Below are 20,033 nucleotides of genomic sequence, written 5' to 3'. Positions count from 1 at the left end.
GCCAATAAAACTATGAAAACTGAAATGAATTGAGTAAGAGGGAGAGAGAGTGTGTGTGTGTGTAAGACAAATAGAGAAAGAGAGGGAGAGAGAGTGCAAGAGAAAGGGAGAAAAAGAGTGAGATGCTTTTTCCCTTTCACTTGTCTTACACAACAGCAGGAGCTGCAGTGTACTGTGTAGTGTCCATTTCACAGGTTTAACAAGTTAACGAAAGCAATTAATTATGTAAATGTAAAATAGAATATAGCTGCAAGCGGCAATTGGCGGGTTCACACATGAATAGGCAGTGAAATAAAGCTACTTCAGTGCAAAAAATGGAAAAATAAGTGAATGGGGGAAAAATTATTCAATTGAGGCACTAAAGGCCCAAAAGATCCAAATAAACTGGCATTGGCAAAATTATTCATATCATAGAAGTAAATCACATGCTGAGATTAGCTTTGTGTGTGTGTGTGTGTGTGTGTGTGTGTGTGTGGTGCTTCATGTAATACTTTTCAGTCAGTTCCAGTATTTGGCCCCACGTGATCAGGCAGTGTACATTTTGTTATGAGATGTAATTACAAAATTATTTAGGTCATTGATCTGAATCATACAAGACCCAATATTTATCTGTATTCTGCAAAACAGGATTGCAGCGTGAGTTTATATGTACAGTAGCACCCACAACAGGTCCATTTGGACCAAACATGGCACACCACAAGACCCTCAATTTGGGAGGGTTTCAAATTGGGAGTTGATCACTTGTATGGTTTATGACTTAAGGCAATATAGGTAATATATGGCAAGGCCGCAGTGATTTATTGCATAGATCATCACAACTGAAAGTAAAAATCTAAATGTTTTTTTATATTTATTGACTTGCAGAGCCTAGAGATTATGCCCATATCAACTTTGCCACGATGGGGTCAAATTCCTAGGAGTAATAATAATAATAATAATAATAATAATAATAATAATACATAATAATATTTATAGGCGCCTTTCACGACTCTCAAGGTCACCGTACATAAAATAATAAAATCAAAGCAAAGAACATAAACAACAAGCAAACAAAGCAGGGAGCAGATTAGAGACTATATGCAGTCCTAAACGTCCAAGGAATCAATATTTCGAATGTCCGGTGGAAGAGAGGTCCAGAGACGGGGAACTGAGCGACTGAAAGCTCTTAGCCCCATGGTGCTCATATGGGCCGGGGGAACAGTGAGACTGATAGACGAGGAGGATCTGAGAGTGCGGCTGGGTCTGTGTAGGAGCTCAGTGAGATATGGAGGGGCAAGGTGATGGATAGCCTTAAATGTGAGAAGCAGAAGTTTATAATCAATGCGAGATTTAACAGGGAGCCAGTGAAGCAGCTGAAGAACAGGACTAATGTGATGAAAGGATGGGGTTCTAGATATGACACGGGCAGCAGCATTCTGAACCAGTTGTAGCTTATGGAGGGATTTGAGGGGGAGACCGAACAAAAGAGAATTACAATAGTCCTGGCGGGAAGTGACCAGGGAATTAACCAAGATGGCAGTATTGTCAGGAGTGAGAGAGGGACGGAGACGGTTAATGTGACTGAGATAAAAGTATGCAGACCGAGTAATGTTATTTATATGGGTTTGGAAAGACAGAGTGCTATCAAGGACGACACTTAGACTCTTTACCTGAGGAGAGGGAGGAACAATAGTGTTGTCTATGGAAATGGAAAAACATTTTACTTTTGCAAGAACTGATATAGAACCAATGAGGAGGACCTCTGTTTTATCACTGTTGAGTTTGAGAAAATTTGAGGAAAACCAAGACTTGACTTCCTGTAAACAATCACAGCGGGAGGAGGGAGGGCGGGTGGAGTCGGGTTTGCTAGAAATGTACAGCTGGGTGTCGTCTGCATAACAATGAAACTTTCCCCGCTGCAAATTTCCCCGCTGCAGGATCAATAAAGGATCTTATCTTATCTTAAACTGGACTTTATATTTATGAATTAAGGATAAAAAATAAATAAATAAATAAAAATGTGCATTTTTGAATAACACTTATAATAGGAAAACTATCTCTTTATTGGCAAGGAATCAAATGATTCCAGTTTTATGTTCATAAGACAAAATATGTAGGAGTTATGCATTATTTTTACAAACAGCACCACCTAGTGGCTAAATGATTTGAAACTTTATACAGTGACTCAGTCCAAATATAGTACAGCTTAGCATTTCATATAGATTGGCCAATGTTAAGCCTGTGAAATGGCCAAAATCAATAAATTGGCTCATAGCAGCCATGTTTTATGACTAAGTGTCCTGTGTCCATTTGGCCCTATGATGCTGCATGTAAAGTTTCATGAAGATTGTTCAAAGCATTGTTGAGAGATAGCTGTAGAGGCAAATTAGGCCCCGCCCAAGAGCTATTGATTGACATGTGACAGCCAGACTATATCGACATTTTGTTGATATTTATTAATAAGGAGTGTTTTCTGAATATTTTGATACCAAGACTGTGGTGATTTCATGAAATCCCAAGGAGTAGTAGCAAAAGTAGGTTTAGCATATTATGCAAATTAGCAAGAAATCTAAGTAGGCAGAGTTTATGGGTCCAACAAGCTTTTTTGTTTGGCTTGATCCAAGGAATGCAACAAAAGTGAACAGAATTTTGTTTCTAGTTCTTACTGTGTGGGTGATATGGACCAAAATGCAAAATGCTGTGCTATAGCACCACCATCAGGCACCAATTATATTTCCCTCAATGCACCCCTGCTGCATCTTAATACCAAGTTTGGTGTTTCTTGGCCTTACGGTCTAGGATGCACGATGCATTTTATAGACTGAAAAATAAGAAAAAGAAGAAAAACTTGAGCAATTACAATAGGTTTCCCACATGTGTGTGAACCCTAACAAGAAAGTCAGAGGAACGTTCATTGTTCCTGCTGGGCATTGGATGAAGACACTCAAGCAGCCTCTCTGCTCTGTTAAACAGGATCACATCAGCATTACATCGTCTTGCTTTTCTAGAGCCAGTTCTAAATCCAAGATGTTTAAGGTAGTTTGTATCAACACTCCCTTTAACTCACATTACCTTTCATGTCTTGCCTTGTAAATTCAATCTTAAAATGAGAAGTGTCCTAGAAGAAATGTCCTAAATACAGTCTCTAGTGGAGTGCAAATGTTTAGTTGATAGGGAACTTCAACCTGCACAGGAAGTAGTAAATAAACGTTTCTCACAACACAGGAAGTTGATGTAAAGGTAATATTTTTTTGTCTTATCAAAAAGCAGCAAATAAACTGAGGTAGGGAATAGGCAGTACAAGGGTACTGCTTAGGGACCTTGTGGTAGGGAATACTGCTCTACTCTCCCTATTATTCTGCTTCCTCTAGACCCGGAAGTACACCCAGTCACTTCCTGTTGTCCTATTTAACTGAGGTTTGGTAGGAAGAAGACGATGAAAGTGACCTTTCCGCATGGAGAGGCAGACAACATTTCCTGGCAACTGATGCATGCCCAGCCCCACCCTTGGCAAGCATGCACAGGCTGTTAGATGCCACACCCGTGACAATAGAGCAAAAATATCACATCAACATCACATCACCAGGACTTATGTCATATGGTCATTAGGAGGTTCAAAACAGCTCATGCTCGCCAAACCCATTCACTGTACTACGTCACTTCTTTCTGAATCCGTCCATTCTATGAGTCGCTACTAAATAGTTGTTTCATATCTGACTCATTTGTCTTGCCATCTTATTAAAATAAAATATTCGATTACTAGAATTTTTATTACATCTTATTAGAATAAATAAGTCCACACCTTAATATGCTGGATTGTCTGTTTATTTGTCCAGTACATCTTTTCAACTCAACTGTAGCTCACCAACACTGATATATATGTCCATTCCAGACCCTACTTCACTGCTGCTGGGAGCAGCTTTAATTACCTCCTGCCTCCTAGTGGACAAACAAAATATGCACAAGCAATTAAATGGCTCCAACGCATGTGATTTCTTTAGTGGTTCGACACCTCCGAGCAGGGCCGGAGTGGGAGCTTTTTCAGCACTGGGAAGTTTCATACCCAAATCCGGCCCAAAATTATCTCCCCCTCCCAATCGGCCCAAACTAGAGATTGACATGAGCCGGCCCATCGGGAATCCTCCCAAATCTCCCGATTAGCCACTCCGGCTCTGCCTCTGAGACCAACATCTCTTAGACAGCCTCTTACGATTCTCACCAGTTATGCCTAAACACAGTTAGCTTGGGACTTAGCTTAGCTCCAATAAAAGAAAACATGGCCAAAACCAGAGGAACAGATCATCTGCTCACTACTGCCATAGATTAAGAAGATCCCATCTACCATCTCCTGCTCCACGCTTGGTTTCCACAGCCACACGTGGCCAGCAGCACAGGCAAAAATGACGGTGGGGAGGGAGAAGGGGGGAGAGAGACAGAGTTGGAGCTGTTTGTACAGAGCTGCCACATTTGTATTAATCAAATGTGTACAGGAGGTCCACATTTAAAATCATAATTAGCTGAATTTTCAATCAGTTTTCAAGTGATTTGGTTTGTTATGAATGCCACAATTGTACTTGATACAAGATTCGTAGTTATCAATACTTTATCTTTTGTATTTGATAACAGTAGTATAATAATGCACCCCTTATATTTAACGCAACTTTGCAAGGCTCCTTTGGTGCCTTGAGGAACTGCTCTTGAACATGTGTGTTGAGAAATAGTCTGCTATGCTCACACGCCATACACGACCTACACAGCATCACATGGACCCACACGGATCTACATTACATGGCCCCACATGGCTCTATATGCCCTACATGTGGCTCACACGGGCCTACACGCCCCACATGGTGCCACAAATGCCCTACACACCCTATAAGGCCCTAAACGTCCTACATGCCCTACACAATCTACATGCCCTACATACCCTACAAGGCCCTATCACCAGGGAGACATTCTGGGAAAAAGGTTACATTGTGTTCTTTTTTTGTCTTTCTGTGACCACTAATGTGTTACGGGCAGAGAAAAGGAGAAGTCAGGCAGGCCCGCAACTAACCCAGTGGCTTCTGGTCTCACCTGGCCGAACTTGTGCTGTCATGCGTATCAGCAAGGTGGCATGACAGGTAAGCAGTTCTGCTCTGCTTTGCTTCACAAATAAAAAAAGGTGTTTTGTGGACAGGAGAAACAATGATTTTATAGATTTCTACTATTGTATATTTAAAACCTAAAACCAATAAACTCGAAATAGACATGGCTGACACTGACACAAAAATAATGCTCAATAACAGTAACACGGGTGTTTGCAACACCAACCTTATAATGTCACATTAATTGTATCATACATGAATCTGTGAAATGCAAACACTTTTTATCTGTTGGAGTGGCAAATCCGTAGTTAAAATTTATGAATGCATTTGTTGTGAATCAAACACATCAGGTGAGTTTTCACAGATCTGAGCAGCAACGCAGGCCCAATTCAGAAAGGGAGTAAAATAGCCCGCAAAGTAGAACAGCATGCTCGCTGAGGACAAGCTCAGAAGATCACACAGTCACCACAGTTCAGCTGTGTGCTATTCCGGTAACTAGTTTAGGGTTTTGAGGCAAGAAAAATGAGCCCAATCTGTCCCATCATGAAAATACTGGGTCAGAAACTGACAGAAGAGAAAGACAGAAGGGAGGGAGAGGACTGCACACACAGCCACTGAATGAGAGACAGAGGGATCCTCAGACGTCTACCCCTTCACCCAACACAGACGTCTACCCCTTCACCCAACACAAAGACATCTACCCCTTCACCCAACACACAGACATCTACCCCATCACCAAACACAGACGTCTACACCATCACCAAACACAGATGTCTACCCCATCACCAAAGACAGACGTCTACCCCATCAACAAACACAGACGTCTGTCCCTTCACCAAACACAGATGTCTACCCCTTCACCAAACACACAGACGTCTACCCCATCACCAAACACAGACGTCTACCCCATCACCAAACACAGACGTCTACCCCATCACCAAATACACAGACGTCTACCCCTTCACCCAACACAGACGTCTACCCCTTCACCCAACACAAAGACATCTACCCCTTCACCCAACACACAGACATCTACCCCATCACCAAACACAGATGTCTACACCAACACCAAACACAGATGTCTACCCCATCAACAAACACAGACGTCTACCCCATCAACAAACACAGACGTCTGTCCCTTCACCAAACACAGATGTCTACCCCTTCACCAAACACACAGATGTCTACCCCATCACCAAACACAGATGTCTACTCCATCACCAAACACAGACGTCTACCCCATCACCAAATACACAGACGTCTACCCCTTCACCAAACACAGACGTCTACCCTTTCACCAAAAACAGACGTCTACCCCTTCACCAAACACACAGACATCTACCCCTTCACCCAACAAAGACGTCTACCCCTTCACCCAACACACAGACATCTACCCCATCACCAAACACAGACGTCTGTCCCTTCACCAAACACAGATGTCTACCCCTTCACCAAACACACAGACGTCTACCCCATCACCAAACACAGACGTCTACCCCATCACCAAACACACAGACGTCTACCCCTTCACCAAACACAGATCGTCTACCCCTTCACCAAACACAGACGCCTACCCCTTCACCCAACACACAGACGTCTACCCCTTCACCCAACACACAGATGTCTACCCCTTCACCAAACACACAGACGTCTACCCCTTCACCAAACACACAGACGTCTACCCCATCACCAAACACACAGACATCTACCCCTTCACCAAACACAGACGTCTACCACATCACCAAACACACAGACGTCTACCCCTTCACCAAACACAGATGTCTACCCCTTCACCAAACACACAGACGTCTACCCCTTCACCAAACACACAGACATCTACCCCTTCACCAAACACAGACGTCTACCACATCACCAAACACAGATGTCTACCCCTTCACCAAACACACACAAATACATTTGGCACACCTTCCTCAATCTTCCCTTCTTTTGTCCGCAACTCATTTTTGGACGCATATATTCAGAAAAACTGAAATGTGATGATAATGTAAAAATATTTTGCTCTTCATTCACAATCTGCTTCAACAACTGAAAGTTTATTAAATGGGCTTTGCCCTATGCAAAAAAAAATCATTTAATTTGTAAACACCAGCATAGAGCAACTGAGAACAACTAAATAATTACAAAGGAAACTGTCGCTATAATAAATAGCAAATAAATGCTGTGTAACCTGTAGTCTAAGACATGGAACTGGTATCAGCAATTTACCAATTCCATGTGTTTGGGAGCTGAAACCAACATAGAGGGTTTATATGTAGACAGTGCATTTTGAACCATATCACAATGGTATATCATTACACTTACACGCTAAACATTACACCTCTGACCCTAATCATTATGACACTGTATTTCTATGTCAATTTAAAAAATGACAAAGTAACACAACCTCTTGCTAAAGTGGAAATATAATCCCAACCCGTCATTTGCCATCCCTGCCTAAGTTTAAGGCCTGAGGGAACTTCTCTACCACAAATACCACGATCTGAGCAACAAGAGTAACAGATTTAGTCGAGTTGGCCTGTGTCCCCAGGCCCGTTCTCCACAGACCTGGCCAGTGGTGGCAAGCCAGCTCACAGGCCGGCCCATAACACACTGCACCAACACAAAACATTTACTGAAATAGCAAACGTCCATGACGAATCAGAACGACTGCTTCTCTGTAGCACTCACATCACCACAAACCCTTGGAGAAACGTGCAAACACCTGCCCATCCAGCAGAAGAAGACTGTATTTGGAAATTGCCTCACCTTCTCAATTTTGTCGAGCCACTCCTTGTTCTGTGCCAGCTCTGCCATGAAGGCCTGGTGCTTCAGCCACTTCTTATGTAGTTTCTGAGCCTCGTCGCGGGACAGGTCCCGAGCCATTAACATCTTCTCCGCCACCCAGTCACCCAGCTGAGAAACATATGCGGAACATCTTAGACATACTTGTGTTAGGATACACAACACATGACCTATAGACACACTACTTAGAAAGAACAAGAACTCTCACCCACAACCACTTAAATAAACCCACCAAATAAAAAATCAAACATTTAAACTATGTAATTTGCTTGTTGTCTATAGCAATCTTAAATGTTATCTCAGTAATTTGCTGGTTATAATAATCTTTCCAACATCTCTCTCACTCTTAGGAACCCGATAAAACACATCACACACACACATCACTCACACACACACACACACACACACACACACACACACACACACACACACACACACACACACACACACACACACACACACACACACACACACACACACACACACACACACACACACACACACAAACCCACAAACACCCCAAGCAGAATTACCGGCATTGACCAGCAGGTACCAGAGGATTCTGTCAATCAGTTCTATAAATCCACATGCTCCACCCAGTCAAGTATCAAAACACTGCACCTCTCCTGGAGTGTCCACAGGTTCAGAGACACAGAGGACTCAGAGACACAGCATTGTGAGCAGGACCCTACAGCCCAAACAACAGGACCCTAGAGCAAACAACAGCGCTCGGGAGGCTGTGTGAATACCAGACGCAGATGGACAAATGAAAAAAACGAAAACAGAACAAAAGGCTGGTGGTCTCGGACTCGGGCTGCCAGGCTGGAGAGGAGGACTGTGGAGAGCAGAAGCCCGCACCGTGATTTACAACAGCAGGCAACTCACGTTGAGGCAGCACTACCGGCCGTGTGAGTGGTATCCGTGGTGATGGAGAGGCAGCACGAGAGAGGAGGGTGGGTGTCAGTGTCAGGAGAGAGGACGTGGTCCTCCGAATGGTCTGAAACGCGCTTGTCGCCTCAGTCACGCGGCGACCCAGGCCAGTCGATAACTCCTTCCACTGCTCCTGTTCCTCCTCCTTCTTCTTCTTCTCCCCCTCCACACTCCTCTCTTTGTCTTCTTCCTCCTCTCCCTCTCCGCGCGCCGTTTGTCCTGCAATACTGACTCGGCCGGACGCTGCAGATCCTGAAGCCCTGGCACCGGAACACCCTGATCCGCTTGATGCAGTAACCGAGCACGGCGGGAGAAAGCCGCGCGGAAGAACAGAACCGCGAGAGAGACACAGTGAGAGAGGAGCAGAGAGCGGGGGGGAGGGGGAGCAAGCAAGCCATATGGAGAGAGAAAAAGAGAGAGAGAGAGAGAGAGTCGGAAATGGAGAAAGAGAGAGAGAGTGGGAGATGGAGAAAGAGAGAGAGAGAGTCGGTGATGGAGAAAGAGAGAGAGAGAGTGGGAGATGGAGAGAGTGGGATCCTACGTATGAAACAGGCGTCACCAGTGACGCTGCTGGGCCCTTGAAGAGAGTGAAGCAGTGAATGGTAATAGGCAGGAGCAGAAGGGGGCCGAGCCAGTGCTCAGCCAATCAGAAAATAGGAGGGAACCAAACAGAGTCCTGGGAGCCAAATCCTCACCGCCACGCTGCTGTGAGGCCAAAGCACTTGATCTAAAACGGCAACGGATGAATCGACACATTTTCCAAACACGCATTTAAAACTATTCTCCCCTGGGTTACTCTGATTCTCACTGGTGCACTGGAGTGCTGTTTTCCCAGCAAAGCGCATCATACACACTAAATCCCAGTCAGGGGCAAGTTGGACCAACTTCTCAATGCACAGGAACAAAGCTGTTATGTCAGAAGTTATTTCAATTAATTCAACAATTAATTAATTCAGCAATACTTGATCATCTGTGTGAGATAAATATTTATGACTCTTGCTACATAATAATCAATTACATAACATAAATGTGCCACATTCAGCCACCCTCATAAGCAGTGTAAGCAGCAGGTGCATTTGATATGACGCATGAAATGTTCCACCTAAGACCATCAGGTCAAATGTTACTGGCAAGAATACAAAAACAAGAATACATGTTTATTCATTCTCTTTAAGAAACTTTGACATTATCAATGCCATTGGTCCAAACCTTGTGTATTCAAGATACCTCAGCAAGCAATCAATAAGTCCTTAAATGAGGATGGCATAGTTCTTTACATTTCTGGTCTTGGTACAGGACGTGAGGGTCCCTGGATCTCCAGTCCATCCTCTTGGCACACCATCAGTTCTGCAGTGAGGAAGATCAAATGTGCGCCCTCCTCTGGCTGAAGGATCACCCGCCATTCTTTCTTGTCAATCCTCTCTTCCCTTTCTCTCACTTCCTTCTATCTCTCCTTCTATCTTTCTCTCGGTTGAATAAGTGATGAGGATAGGTGTTGAATAATTGAACGTGGGTAGAAAAGAGCAGGCTGAGCCTAAATAAAGCCACACTAGAAACACACTCAGCAGACTGTACAGCTCCAACCACAGCATCCATTACCCAAACAAGAGACCATGAGGTCCTAACCAGGAGCAGACCAGCTACACCAATCAGCTAGCTTACGCAAACACTCTTAGTCAGGCATTAATGTCATAGCCCCACTCACAGGCATGTTTCCTGTGTTTTGAAAGGAATCATTAATTATTAGTGACAACAAACCCAACAAATAAATGTGCAAATCATAGCCAGTTAGTTTAATCATCTGATGAAGCTGGTTGCTTTGAGGCTGTCACAAAACCCCTTACAGTATCAGTCTCCCAAAAAACAAACACACAATAACACCAACAATGGTAAATATGTACACACACACACACACACACACACACACACACACACACACACACACACACACACACACACACACGACTTAATGACACAGACTTGCTCCACCCTGGTCTCCTGCATGGACCCTTTTCATATAGCAAAACACTGGAAATATCCACACTATCCTTTTTCTGTTCCAATACATAATAGTTACATTTACATTTACATTTATGGCATTTGGCCAGAGCGACTTACATTTTTATCTAATTTTTTATACAAGTGAGCAATTGAGGGTTAAGGGCCTTGCTCAGGGGCACCTCAGTCATGGCCTGGGGATCGAACCTGCGACCCTCCGGTCACAAGACCAGTTCCCTAACCGCTAGGCCATGACTGCCCATAGTATATATGTATATATAATAGTTGAGTAACACTACAATTTTGAAAATGTTGTGTGACCTCAGAAGCAAAATCTTATTATATTAGTACATAAGTGTTATACACTAAAGATTTTAACATAGTTTATGTCCATTATATTTGGTCCATGGTGTTGAATGGTGTTTGGACACTGATTGGATTATGACCAGCAGTGGCAGTGCACATAGACACACACACACACACACACACACACACACACACACACACACACACACACACACACACACACACACACACACACACACACACACACACACACACACACACACTCTACCTCGTGGCAGTCTTGCAGGAACCTCTGTAGCTCCCACTGCTCGTTGAGTCTGCGGAGCCACTGCTGGGCCAGTTCCCGGTTCTCGTTCCCTCTGCGGGCCAAACACACCAGACACTTAATGAAATATATCAGCCTGTATTAAACCTGCATGCAGCATTTCAGGGCTTCACTTTTAAGGGAGGAGGGTATGCTGGGGGATGAGCAGACGCTATTCAGACCTCCCCTCAACCCGAATTTCATGCCCTTCATTGTCACTCATCTATTCAGCGCAGGGAGACATAAGCGTGGGGTCCTTTGTTTAGTCTCTAAATACAGGCGTTGTTTAGAACGTATGTCATCCGATGGTGCAGCTGCACTCTCTGTCCAACAAAGTGGTTGGCCAGCCTCATAGAGCTCTGCCTACAGAGAACTCAGTACCTAGTGGGTTGTCTCAACTAAATTCACAATGCAAGAACACAGTACTCTAAACAATGGTGTTTGAATGCATTATGAACTTAATAAAACCATCCAGCCTTGTGCAAACAAAGTGATAATGTGAATACAACACACAGCTTAAACAATGTAAAACAATGATTTATTATGATCTAATCTAGGACTGGTTCTGTTCCAAATTTCATCATATTTTAGAAGTTAAGTTGTTCTCCAAAGGTTATAATGCATTATGACTTTCGGTGAGCTACCATGTGTTGTGTCTGGTGTTCCATGAGGTACAGCAGCTCTGAGGGTTATTATAGGACTTGTGTGCAGAACCACGTGGCCTGTAAGGTTCCAGTTTGGGTTAAGATTAAGGTTAGGGTTAGGATTAGGGTTAGGATTGAGGTTAGGGGTCAGGGTTAGGGTTAGTGTCATGTCTCACCTGGTACTGAGCAGGTCCACGCGCTCTCGGATGCGCTCTGAATAGATGTTGCTCTGGCTGATCAGGCTCTCGCCTGCCTCTATGACGGCCTTGATTCGGTGCAGGTTCAGCTCCATGGTGGTGGTGAAGTCCTTATGCTTCTTAATAGCAGCCTCCACCGTCTCCACCGTGGTGGGCAGCTCCACGTGGGCCAGAGCTGACTCCTGACAGCAAGAGAGCACCAAAACCATCTTTAAAGTGTTTTTTACATTTTAACACATTATGATAAAATGAAAATATCAAAGAGTAGCTTTGCAAATATGAAACCTTATATTGTACTTATTATTATCATCATTATCTTTGTCGATGTTGTTGTTTAATATATTATTTAATATTTTGCCAATATTCATCAATATTAATATCGTTCATATGGAAAGCAATACTTATTCAAGTGTGCTCATATGTGACATATACAAAAAAGGAGTTTCTGAGGCATGTCGGTTCTGCACATGCAGGCATGCATGTTGGTGTGATGGTAAATCAGAACAGACACAAACTCCACCATAGTTGTAATGCACATTATTTGACATTTACAATGGACATCAGATTGGGGATTAACGCGGAGGTTGTCTTTGCAGTTTTTGCAAAGACCATAAAAATTGCATCAAATGACACTGACCAAAACGTAAACATGCTTTATTACATTGCATTAGGATGCTTTGATGCTTGTAATATTTCAGCATGATTGAAATAATATATCATTCACATCCCATCCATCTTGTAAAAATAATTCTACCTCACCATTTTTGGAGCTCAACTAACATATGGCATTCTACATCATTCATGTTTATGTGTTGTGGTGGTAATGGTGTTTTTATAGCTGAAAAATTCAGAAAAAGTTTTAAACAGATTCTGTTAGTGGTCTATCTCACCTGGTTGTTGAGAAAGGCCTCGGCCTGCTTGACGTCCCTCAGGAACAGGTGGAAGATGTGAGCCTGCACCAGCACGTCTCGCCGGCTCTCCCACATCTCCAGCAGTTTGGTCCAGCCCACGTCCAGTTTGTGCAGCCACTGTTGCAGAGCAGCGTGCGGCAGCGGCGAGTCCTCCAACTCCAGGATCTCGTTGGCGCTCTGCAGGCGCTCGTAGTCCTCCTCATAGCGACCGATCTCCTCTTTGAGGGCTGCGTGCAGGTTAATGAGCCGCTCCGCCTCCTCCAGCGTGTTGGGAAGCTCGTCCGAGGCCGCAGACGTCTGCGTCTGCACCAGCCAGGTGAGGAAAGAATCCAGGTCCTGGATGAACTGCTGTAAGCGTCCAGCGACCGTGAGCGAGTCCTCACAGCCCTGCAGAGTACGCTTCAGTTCCTCCCACTCCACACTGATGCCCTCAAACGGCACCAGAATCTCCACAGCTGTGTCCTGGTGGGAGGTGGCCAGCTCCTCCGCTTCCTGCTGCAGGTGGATGAGTTTGGGCTCTAGGACAGCTAGAGCGCCCTCCATGGTGGACAGACGTCGCTGCAAGGCCAGGACGCTGCCCAAGTCACTACCCACGTACTGTGTAGCATCAATGGCTTTCCGCTTCTCCTGGATCTGGGACTTGATCTCCGTACACTCCAGCAGGTAGTTCTGAATGCGGAGTATGGAATTCAAATGATCCTTCTTCTGCTCCACCAGCTCCACCATACGGTTCCACCTGTGGTTAATGACATTAACATTTTCATCTTCATAGCTTCTGAGAATTGTTGAGCTCGTTCATGTGTCTCTTTAAGGATGAGTTTGCTTATATTATATAGTGAGATGGTAGATTCTATGTCAAATTAGTACATATAACATATAGCATATGAATTCTTATTATTTGTCTTAATAAAATAAATTTTTTACATGTCTTAATAAAATACATTTAGAAATAAATGTATATTTTATGAAAGATTATTAGCTCATAGGAAATCAGCTAGACTATATATCCAAAACATTACTCAGTCCGAGTCATTTACTGGCAAAATCACAAATACACATGTGACCGCACACACACACACACACACACACACACACACACACACACACACACACAAAATACAAGGGCATGGTAACTGGACCAATGGTCAGACTCTCAAAAGATAATGCCATGAACACGCCAAATCAAATAAACCCAAAGAACTGTTAGTCCTAGTGGAATCGGATGAAAATGGCAGAACGGTTTTTGATGCTTGCAGCACTGAGAGAGGAGAGAGACGTGAAGAGGAACTGGGGTCAGTGCACTTGAGACGGGCCAAGCGAGCTTTAGCTCAGCATGTGGCAGTGTGTGGCAGCGTGTGGCAGCCACACCAGATGGTAGCACTGTTAGAAAGGTTATTTATGCCAAGGTCAGACCAAAACGGCAACACTGGAGTGTTTCACACACACATATCGCTGCTTACAGTTGCCTGATTGTGAAGCAGCAAGATGGATATGAATGATCCCAAGGTGCTGTGTGTGTATGTGTGTGTGTGTTTATTTTTTTCAGGTGTCCTGATCTGGAGTCTTAAGTGGAACCTGCTTGGTTGAGAAGTTTAAATCTACAATCAAATTTGTTTATCAATAAAACCAGAGGCCATGTGTTTATGCATGTACAAGGACTGCATTGTAAGTGCCGCTTTGGTACATAATGGTACTTTATGTGTTGAGAACGAAAAGCACGCCTGTTTCCTTAGTATATTATCTACAACCAATCACAACCAGTGTGCAAACACACCTGTGTTTGTGTAAATGTGTGATACCACGGGCCATGGAAGACAGAGCTATGATCACGGATGAATATGGTCACTAAAATGATAGATTGTAGAATTGTAGATTGTAGATTGCAGCATTGGCATTTCTTATAATAAAACTCTTCTAAGATAAAATATCATTCCCTGGTGTATATAAGAGCATACCATCTGGAAACCCCAGTTTTGGAGGATGAAATCTTAAAAAACCTTACAATACTTAACCAAATACAGAGCCGCATGGAAAAAAATGTATGTGCCATTTGTATTTAATAATTTGCCTACTTTATTTTTGACTACATAAATCTGGTGATTGGTCTGTTACCACCTAATTTATTGGTTCAGCTGGGGCAATGACCAAGCACGTCACGTTTCATTAATCTTTTGACACCTAAGCACACGTGAATGGAAGCAGACTGGTGCGCTGTACCTGCTATTAAGATGATCCTGGCAGCCTCTGACTTCATTGGAGCTGGGATGACCACTGTCCAGGAGCTGCTGCACTATTTGATTGACATCAAGTATTCGTCCCATCAGGCTGTTCATCTCCTGATCCAGGCTCTCAAATCTAACATACACACACATGCAATCTTAATAACAAAGATTTACAATTATTAGTTTTTTTTCTGCATCCCATAATATAAGAAATATCTGCCAGTATGAAGCATAGAGACCAGTTTTCCTTCTAACCAGCCTTTGACCTGGACCAGATTGGACTAGATTGAGATGTTGGTATTTGCTAGTTGTTATTAAAGATTATATGGTTTTATTTGGATATGGACATCTTTTTAATTCAGTAATGAATTCTAAACAAAAAAATATATGGTTATTTTGGACATTCCTCAGTGTTTTGAATTCAGTGTTTTTAATTGTTATTTATAAAATATTAAAATCTTCTACATTATTTTTCTGCAAAAAAGAGGTATGAGTTACCAGATAATACATGCAGGACTAGTATAAACCACCTACAGGCAAGGCCATGTGTCGCCCTCAAAAACCTACTTTTGCAACTTTTATTCAAACTACTTTGAGTAATGGATGTGTGTACTTCTTCTACCTCTGTAATGGTAGCTGGCCCTATATTTCATGTATACCATCCATAGGTGACATAGTAGCTAAGTCTGCCACATTGGTTTTGCTAAGATAACTCAAATGTTGATTACAGTGTTCTGCCCCTGATGTGAGTGGACTAATAAACTAAAGCTAGTACATCACAGGATGTCTGAATATGGCACCGCTACCTGTGGGCCACAACCTCTACGTCGTCCAGCCTTTCCGGCACCTCCATCTTATTCAGCCACTGCTCCTTCTCGTCGATCCACACCTCGCAGGCGTTCACCTCGCTGAACATGTGGTACACAGCTAGCGCGTCATGCAGCCACTGCTGCCTCAGCACAGCCACCTCGGCCACCTCGGTGTAGAGCTGTTCTGACTCGTTCACGCGTGCCTGCACCTCCTCCAGATCACGGAGGTGCAGTGGCAGGACCACCACGTGCTCGCGCAGGGCCACCACGTGCAGCCGGTGATTGTCAATGTCTTCACACACACCCCGGTGCTTCTTCAACAGTGACTGCGTAGAGTATTCGTCGTGTCCGAAGTCCTCGCTGGACACCAGTCTGTAGGTGTCCTGCAGCCAGGCGAGTAGATCGTCCATCTCTGTGCTGAACTGGAAGAAGTCCAGCGCCTCCTGTAACTGGCCGAGACGCTGCGTGGCCTGGTCCTCCAGACGCTTCCACTCCCCTTTCACCTCCAGCAACCTCTCCTGTATCCCAGCTGTGCCGAAGCTCTTTTGGGTCAGGATCTGTTTGCCTTTCTTCATAGTTTGCTGGAGTAGGGTGCGGCGGGCCAGTAGCTCCCCAGCGAGACTCTTGTGTTTCTGAAGAAGCCTCAGCACACTGCTCAGGTCCTTACCACAAGTCTGGGTGGCGAGGATGGAGGTCTTTTCACGGATCCAGGCCTCGGACTCCTCCACCTCCTGGACGAAGGCCCAGAGCTCCCGTGACTCCTCCAGCTCTGTCCGCCGCTTTGCTGCCAGTTGCTTCAGCTCCTCCAAACAGGTGCTGACGTGGTTGACACGGTTACAGATCACCTGGGGATCACATGGCTGGTAGCCTGACAGAGAGAGAGAGAGAGAGAGAGAGAGAGAGAGAGAGAGAGAGAGAGAGAGAGAGAGAGAGAGAGAGAGAAAAGGGAAAAAAACCCCAAAAGGATAAAATTCAATATCTTAATTAAACATATGGCTAATTATATGAAATATCCAAATAAACAGTTTGCCATTAAAACTCATGCATTGATTTATTCAGCAAAGGAAATAAATGGTATGTCAAGACATTTCATCCATGACAATCTGTGCTAAATTAAGTTATAATCCTACTGACATGAATGCACAATGAGAATAAATGTAGGCCCCCTTGTGGTAAACACTCTGTAGTAAAGACTCTCCAGTCTTTAAAAATTTAAAGAAAATTTAAAAAACCCTTTAAAGTTTTGGAAAACAGTTAAATCCTTGTATGGTGAGCATGTGACTCCAAACCTGCCAAATCAGATTGTTGATGGTTCTGATGAAATTAAAGACAAAAGGGCTATGGTCAATCATTTCAATAATCATTTTATTCATGCTGGTTTTATATTTGACCAAGCTGTTCATACACATGTCCCACATCCTGCCATTTCTGAAACTGAATATGAAAATGGAAACTTGGAACTTTTTAATTTTAGACCTATTTCAGTGTCAGAAGTTCACAAAGCTTTGAAAGACATTGATCACAAAAAGTCTGTTGGTCCTGATAATCTTGATCCATTTCTTCTGAAATTGTCAGCTGATTTTATTGCTGATCCTATTGCGCATATATTTAAGTCTTCTTTCCAATTCTATTCCTAAAAGTATAGAGAAAACAGCCTATGTTTTCCCCCTATATAAAGGTGGAGACCCATCGGATCTGAATAATTATCGCCCAATTTCTAAGCTCTCAGTTTTGCCTAAGATTTTAGAATCATTTGTAAATTTACAGCTAAAAGTTTTTATCTGATAAAAATATTTTAAATCATTCTCAGTCAGGGTTTAGAAGTGGCCATAGCACTATCACTGCTGCTACATTAGTGACAAATCATATTATAGAATCTTTGGATAAAAAACAACATTGTGCGGCATTATTTGTCGATCTTTCCAAGGCATTTGATTCTGTTAGTCATGAATTGTTACTAACCAAGTTAAGATTAATTGGGTCAAGTATGAAGGCTGTTATATGGTTTCAAAACTATCTTGAAGATCGTACTCAATGTGTTTATGTCGAAGGTTATAAATCTGAACTTCTTGAGGTAACCAAAGGTGTCCCTCAAGGATCAATCTTGGGGCCCATTCTGTTTTCAATTTTTATAAATGATTTAGGTAAAGACATTCAAGCAAAATTACATTTATATGCTGATGATACAGTAGTGTATACTAGCGCTCCAAGCATTTCAGGAGCAGTACAAGAATTACAGGCTGCATTTCAGGTTTTGCAAAACACACTTCTGAATCTAAAACTAGCTTTAAATACACAGAAAACAAAGTTCATGGTCTTTACAAAAGCTAGAACACAGCAGTTGGATAATTACAGAATCTTGTCCTTAGAAGGCAAATTCATTGAGAGAGTGTCTTCTTATAAGTACTTAGGAATATGGATAGATGATAAGTTGTCTTTTAATGTACATATTACGAATTTAGTTTAAAAGCTTAAAGCTAAACTTGGTTTTTATTTTAGAAATAAATCCTGTTTTACATACAGTGCTAAAAAGAAACTTGTAGAAGCTACTTTTCTGTCTGTGATTGATTATGGTGATATATTGTATATGCATGCAGCATCCCACATACTGCGACAGGTGGATTCAGTGTATCATGCCTCATTACGCTTTCTTACAAATTCCAAGTCTCTTACTCATCATTGTATTCTTTATAATTTAGTTGGTTGGACATCCCTCACAATTCGTAGACAACAACATTGGTATATCTTTATCTATAAAGCAATACCTGGCAAACTTCCAATGTACCTTTGTAATCTTCTGTAGGTTAGCTCTGGTCCATATCAGCTTCGCTCTAATAATTGGTTGCTTTCTAGTGTACCACGAGTGTCAACTGAATTAGGAAAAACTGCATTCTCCTACTCGGCAGCTTGGGGATGGAATAATCTACAAAAAGTGCTTAAAATAGAAACACTCATGTCCTTAAATAGATTTAAAGCTGCCTTAAAGAATGTAATGATGGAGACTTCATCCCCCCCCCCCCCCCCCCCCCCCCCGGCTTACATCATTTGAATTTTCTCTGTAGCAGACAATCCTTGTGTTAGGTCATATAGTATATAATACAGCCACACATCAGCTGTTTCTGACAGCTGACTGGTTTATACTTGACGTGTCGCGAGCGGCGCGAGGGTCTGCGCGGCGAAAATGAAGTAATCGCAGTGACACCGAACGTGCGCGAGGGTCTCGATTCTTCGCGAGGTCGTGCACCTCTCGAATTTTGTAACTTCGCGCGCGCCGCGCTTCAGCGCAATGAACAAAGTCATGTTTGCAGGGTTCATACACCTTTATAAGATGGAATTCAAGCACTTGTACATCACTTTAAAGGTCCATTTCAATATTTCCCTGAACGCTAAACATAATTAAGTTAAATATTTATACATATACTCGAAATAATTAGCTTTTTATTTACATTATTTAATGGTTGTTTATTTTCAAAACGCCCAATCTTAACGTCTTCACGTTCTCTCATTTTTCGTCCTGGAATTACATTTGTTGTGAAACGAAGTAGTACTTTAGCCTAAATTCCAGCACTTTTCAAACCTGTAACACAATGCATTAAAATACATAAAAATTCGACTTTCTTTTCTGCGCTCCAGATTTCTGTATTTACTTTAACTATCCACCACTGTATTTCCCGCTGTTGGACGGGTACCAGCCAGCTACGGTCGATGCTGGATCAAACCATTTTTCAGTGGGAGGCGGGGGTGTATGCACTTAATGGAAAATATGCAGATAGGTAAAAAACATATATTTTAGCCATTGAGCTTATTTTGAGTACAAAAATTTATATTAATGAAAGATTTCAAG

The 20,033-nt window shown here is 42.9% G+C and overlaps 1 protein-coding gene across 4 annotated transcripts in view; it reads right to left on the bottom strand.

Moving 5' to 3' along the window:
• sptbn4b (spectrin, beta, non-erythrocytic 4b) overlaps positions 1-20,033 on the bottom strand; it is a 70,128-nt gene that overhangs the window by 34,289 nt on the left and 15,806 nt on the right. For 2 of the 4 annotated variants that reach the window (XM_076989006.1, XM_076989015.1), the window contains exons 14-19: positions 16,187-17,057; positions 15,376-15,513; positions 13,138-13,894; positions 12,227-12,429; positions 11,371-11,461; positions 7,833-7,979 (exon numbers count right to left, since the gene is read on the bottom strand). In XM_076989006.1, the coding sequence (XP_076845121.1) occupies positions 7,833-7,979; positions 11,371-11,461; positions 12,227-12,429; positions 13,138-13,894; positions 15,376-15,513; positions 16,187-17,057 (2,207 nt within the window). Of the gene's footprint in view, positions 1-7,832; positions 7,980-8,401; positions 8,731-8,753; positions 9,325-11,370; positions 11,462-12,226; positions 12,430-13,137; positions 13,895-15,375; positions 15,514-16,186; positions 17,058-20,033 lie in introns of those variants that run through there. The other 2 variants (XM_076989031.1, XM_076989022.1) reach the window with 2 other exon arrangements.

This window comes from Brachyhypopomus gauderio, chromosome 2 (genome assembly GCF_052324685.1).
Source record: "Brachyhypopomus gauderio isolate BG-103 chromosome 2, BGAUD_0.2, whole genome shotgun sequence".
Lineage (NCBI taxonomy): Eukaryota > Metazoa > Chordata > Actinopteri > Gymnotiformes > Hypopomidae > Brachyhypopomus > Brachyhypopomus gauderio.
The sequence above is the reverse complement of the archived record's forward strand: the minus strand, read 5'-3'. Positions and strand labels throughout refer to the sequence as shown.